Source organism: Gymnoscopelus braueri (assembly GCF_963280865.1).
Source record: "Gymnoscopelus braueri genome assembly, chromosome: 11".
NCBI lineage: Eukaryota > Metazoa > Chordata > Actinopteri > Myctophiformes > Myctophidae > Gymnoscopelus > Gymnoscopelus braueri.
The window spans coordinates 10,374,683-10,379,955 of record NC_137613.1 but is presented as its reverse complement, the minus strand read 5'-3'; the positions used below and the strand labels follow the sequence as shown (position 1 = coordinate 10,379,955).

Sequence of the window (5,273 nt, the reverse complement as noted above, 5' to 3'; positions counted from 1 at the left end):
AATCACGGCACTCTGTGCAGCGCTATGAGCTTGTAGATCTGCTATTTTTGAATAGCCTCTAAAAATGACTCAAATGCGTTCCCGGTCTTAATGGATTAATTTACGAAAATAAAATGAGATAAGGTTTCTACCTGACAGAAACGATATGCATACATGGTATATATACCGTATATATATCCCGGGGGATTGACTTTGGTACAGGGCCAGAGGGTGTGACGACTGAAAAACCAGTAAGCCTACATTAAGCTTTAGAGATGTGTTGTACTGTATGAGAGAGAGCAGCTAAGGATGCTGGGTATTGTAGTCAAGCTAAAGACGACGACGAAGAAGAAATAAATAGATCTAGTTTTGGACTATCTATCCTTTTGACAGTTGAATGGCTGATATATAAAAGTGGCACAAATCAAAATAAAAACAATATTTTTCTTAATAATAACTGTCATTTTGTGTTTTATTGATGTTTTCAGGAAAATAATACTTTAATAGAGACTCTACTTTTTTGGTAGCAAGACAGTAAACAAACACTTCTCTGTATTTTAGCTCATTTAACTGAACAGGATAGTTCATCCAAAAGGTACTTTTTTTGTATTTTATATTCCTAAGCCAATAATTTCATGACCAGCGGACCGGTAGGCAGTGGTTCCGGTAGGAGACACAAAGGAGAGTCTTTGTGTCTCCTACCGGAACCGCTGCCGGTCATGAAATGATTGGCTTAGGAATGCGACAAAAACTAAAAAATATCCATGAATTCAAGTCTCTATGGGGTGACTAATCGATAAAAAAAAATTTGGGGGTGAACTATCCCTTTTTTAATGAACAAAAGGATAAAAAAAACAAAACAAATGGGGGCATTCCCCCAAAACTGGCATCTTTAACCATGAACAAAGATACAAAACTATTCAGTCTAAATCAAAACATCTGTGATGTTGCACCTGATTTATATACTTAGATACGTGTTGCGCACCAAAAAAAAAAAGAAAAAAAAAACTCACACCGCCATCGCTGTGAGCTTGTAGATTTGCTATTTTCAGTGGGTGACACTGGAGTGTATCCACGTATAAATCAGGCTTTAAAGGATTGGTTCGCCTAAAATATGACTTATTTTCTATCGATTACACACCCCATGAAGCCTTGAATTCATGGAGATTTTTTTTTAGTTTTTGTCACATTCCTAAGCCAATAATTTGATGAGCGGCGGAATGATGCTAATGTATTCGGTAGGAGACTCAAATGCAGGTCATTTGTGTCTCCTACCGGAGTCTCCGCCGGTCATCAAATTATTGGCTTAGGAATGCGACAAAAACAAAAGAATCTCCATGAATTCAAGCCTTGATAGAAAATAAGGATTTTTTTGGGTGAACCGATCGTTTAAGAGGCACAGTGCATCGCTTCTCCAACAGAGAGAGAGAGATGTATAATACCGTTGCTGTCGGGCATAGAAACCTCTTATCTCCAGATTCTAACTTTTTGTGTTTTTTTCCGTAAATTAACGCCCTACTTGATCATACTAACAGCGTCACACAAAAAGCATCAAAAGTAGCAGATCTACAAGCTCGAAACGCGGCGCGAAGCGACGCGTTTCGAGCTTGTAGATCTGCTACTTTTGTCGTTTTTGAATTTCAACCCTGAAAAGTAACAGTTTTTGGAGAGATATGAGGTTTCCACCCCAGACAGAGACGATATATCCTGTGTCAGTCCTTGTCAGCAGGGTTCAGTAGTCTGGGTGGTGCTGATGGCCCGTTTGGAGACCACCTTCTCGAACTCCTCTCTGCTCAGCATGTTCTCCGTGATGCTCTTGCTCTCCTCCAGCTTGGGCAGGATGACGGCGATGTAGCCCTCTGTGGACGGCTGAGGAAAAACAGACAATAATAAATAGTTCCACAATTTATATAAACTATCGATTATTTTTCTCGGGGCTTGTTCTATCGATCACTTTTTTCGATTAATCGAGAAGCGTGTTAAAAAAAGTTATGTATCAACTTAATTAACCCATTGAAATCTGGGACATTTGTAAATTCAAATCTTTGCTTCTGGGGAATTCTACAAATGTCTTCTAAATCCTAACTGCTATAATCAGTGGTTCTCAAACTCTTTCCTGTGAAGGGCCCCCCAAAATGATATGTATTTGGCTATTATGCTATGTATGTTCGCTTTAAAAATATATATATATTTCAAGATTGAAAAAAAAATAGCAGATCTACAAGCTCATAGCACGGCACTCGGTGCCGTGCTATGAGCTTGAAGATCTGCTATTTTTGAATAGCCAAAGTATAAAATAATGGTTAAAGTGGTTACACAAGATGCGTTGCCGGTTTTAATGGTTTAATCGAGAAGCGGGTTAAAAAAAGTTCATATATCAACAAATGAATGAACTAATGAAGCGTTTCTCTCTACTTGGTCAGAATGGTCACAACTGTGTCATGCAAAAATTGTGAAAATAGAAGATAATCTCACAATGGGTCAGTCGCACACGACCTGTTGTGAGCTTGTAGAAAAGCCATTTTTTAAATATATTTTTTAAACTTTTTGCCTATTAATGACATGCCCCAAAAACATGATGGTGAATGGTGAAACATGAACGATGGTGTTATTGTGGCGCATTGTTCACCTTTTCCAGCAGCAAAGCGGGTCTCTCCAGAATGCACTCATTGACCTCCAGAAGACGGCCCCGGATGCAGCTTTAGGGGAACAACCGAAAGAGGTGGTTTAAGTATGATAAAATATTTTTTTAAAAAAATTAATGAGGAGAAAAGTAATGAATATATGCAAGTGGATAAGAAAATCATGAAATTAAGTTTAAAAAAATTAAACAATATTTATTTTATACCTGAAGATTGTGTACTCAGTGTCATCTGTGCATGTTATCCTACACAGAGGAGCGAAATCTGTCAAAAACTGTCCCCCCTGTAGAGATGAAAGATACAGTATGTCTATGTATACATACAAATAAATAACAGTATATTGGATGAATTACAGGTATTACAGTAAAAAAGGACAGTGTGTTGGTACAATAGTATAAAACATGGATCATAATAAAACAAATAAGACACAACAGACAGACCGACTGCCCGCCCTCTGGAAAAAGGTTCCGCAGATGGTGCCAAGCCATCAGACTTGTGAACTCCCAAAAAAAGTGAAATGATCACCTATACTGTAAGTGCAATTAGTGCTGCACGATTCTTGCTCAAATGTGAATCACGATTTTCCTCCTTAAGAATTGAGATCACGATTCTCACACGATTCTCTTGTAAATATACAAATATTAAGTAAAAAAAGTAAAAAAAAAGTATTTAAAAAAAATCGCCATAATTTAAAATCGAGATTGCATAGGTGTCTGAATCGAGATCACGATCTTTTTTCGATTAATTGTGCAGCACTAAGTGCAATATCCCTTAACCGTTCTCCTATACTGTATGCTGCTGAGGACTCCTTGCTGTGCAATATTTTTGTCTCATTATGAAGGTATAAGTAGTTTTAGATTCAGATTCAATTATGCATTCCATGTATCGTTGAATGACAATAAAGCTATCTATCTACGCAGACAGACAGATAGGATTAAGTCAATGTGGTTAAATTACCCGTTTGGACTTGCCAGACACTTTGTTGTTGAGGCGGCTGCAGCCGTCACTGATCTGGTAGTTGATTTTCTTGATGGTTCGACCGTCCTGGAGGAGAGGGTGAGTCTCTGCTAGAGTCACCACACAGATTCTGTATGCAGGCAGGGAACACAACGCAAGACATGTGAAATGTGTGTGTGTGTGTGTGTGTGTGTGTGTGTGTGTGTGTGTGTGTGTGTGTGTGTGTGTGTGTGTGTGTGTGTGTGTGTGTGTGTGTGTAATGATACGTGGTGTCCACGTTCCCAATACTTTAACCCATTAAGACCTGGAACGCATCTGTGTCACTTTAGATTTCTTTGGCTATTCAAAAATAGCAGATATACAAGCTCATAGCGCGGCACCGAGTGCCGCACTATGAGCTTGTAGATCTGCTATTTTTGAAAAATCTTGAAAAAAGATTTTTTTTTTTTTAATTCCAAAAACTGCTAGGATTTAGATTGTTTTAAAGAATCGCCTCAGGTCTCAATACTTTAAGTTATCTATTTTAGGCAATATTACACTGAAAACACTATCACATAAAAGTAGTTGTTTTACTGTTGAATGTTGTATTATTAATACAATCGGAGTGTTTACTGTGTTTTGCCAATTATTCACACACACGCAACATCCTCACTGAAGCTCTCTTACCTGTTGGAATGCTGCAGGACACAGTGGTCTTCACAGGGGTTCCCCTTCATGTCTGAACAACACAGAAACACAACAACTACAACTTCATCAACTGTTACCTTAAGGCATGTTTTAAATCATCAGTGATTCTCAAACTTAAATACAACTTTTCGGGATTTTTCTGTTTCTAAACCAGCTCTTCTATACAATAGTATTTTCAAAAAGCCAAAGCATAAAATAGGGATTAAAGTGGTTAAACAGATTTTCATTCTTCTGGGGACCCCCTGTGGAGACCCTCTGAAGGACCCCTATAGCTGCCATAGCTGGGGGTCCCCGGACCCCACTTTGAGAACCACGACTAGTTTGAATAACAACCTGACACGTGTCTGTCTGTCTGTCTGTATGTCCAGGTCAGTTATGAGTAACTCTAGATCTCCAAGACCACCATACAGCAGCATGGTGAGGGTCTCTCTCTCTCTACAAGCCCAGCATGCTAGGCTAACAGTTAGCATGTGATTCATGTACCTGCTCTGTACCAGCGGGTGAAATAACGGTCTATAACTGTAGCTCTGCTCTTCTCTGGCTCGCTGTGCTCCGTGTCCTCCATCTTATAGTATATTATATTAATCTACTGTAATGTAATATAAACATAAACACACAGCAACCATCAGACTGACTGACTGACTGTGCTTTAGTTCAGACGGACAGTAAACTGTGCCGGACCCACGCTGTCCGTCTATCAAATGCGTCCGGAAAAAAACGTGGAAGCGAATAATTGTAATGTGATGTTCCGGGCTGAATCAGCTGAGCTACAGTAACAGGTGAGTCAGTGTGAAATGTTTATCAGAGAAGTAGAAGGACATTTTAGCAGCAACTAACCCGTCACACATATTGTGGGTACTACAATCAGTGGTGGAAAGTAACTAAGTACATTTACTCAAGTACTGTACTTAAGTACAATTTTGAGGTATTTGTACTTTACTTGAGTATTTCCAATTTCCAATACTTTTACTTCTACTCCACTACATCTCAGAGGCAAATATTGTACTT

At 38.8% G+C, this 5,273-nt stretch overlaps 1 protein-coding gene across 1 annotated transcript; it reads right to left on the bottom strand.

Annotated features, from left to right (window-relative positions):
• Window positions 1–770: 770 nt before the first annotated feature.
• Window positions 771–4,919, bottom strand: LOC308094681 (protein Abitram-like). The gene is made up of 6 exons (XM_080441454.1): window positions 4,749–4,919; window positions 4,245–4,296; window positions 3,579–3,708; window positions 2,828–2,904; window positions 2,609–2,678; window positions 771–1,848 (listed from the first exon to the last, which is right to left on the bottom strand). The coding sequence occupies exons 1-6, from the start codon at window positions 4,828–4,830 to the stop codon at window positions 1,702–1,704; spliced, it is 558 nt and encodes a 185-aa protein (XP_080297580.1). The 5' UTR covers window positions 4,831–4,919; the 3' UTR covers window positions 771–1,701.
• Between the last annotated feature and the right edge of the window lie 354 nt (window positions 4,920–5,273).

Bases quoted from the DNA above. Each gene is read 5' to 3' on its own strand.
- LOC308094681 (XM_080441454.1), bottom strand. From the start codon at position 4,830: ATGGAGGACACGGAGCACAGCGAGCCAGAGAAGAGCAGAGCTACAGTT. The intron at 4,297-4,748 runs GTACATGAATCA...TGTGTTGTTCAG, and splicing joins CACCCGCTGGTACAGAGCAG to ACATGAAGGGGAACCCCTGT. The intron at 3,709-4,244 runs GTAAGAGAGCTT...GCCTGCATACAG, and splicing joins GTCCTGCAGCATTCCAACAG to AATCTGTGTGGTGACTCTAG.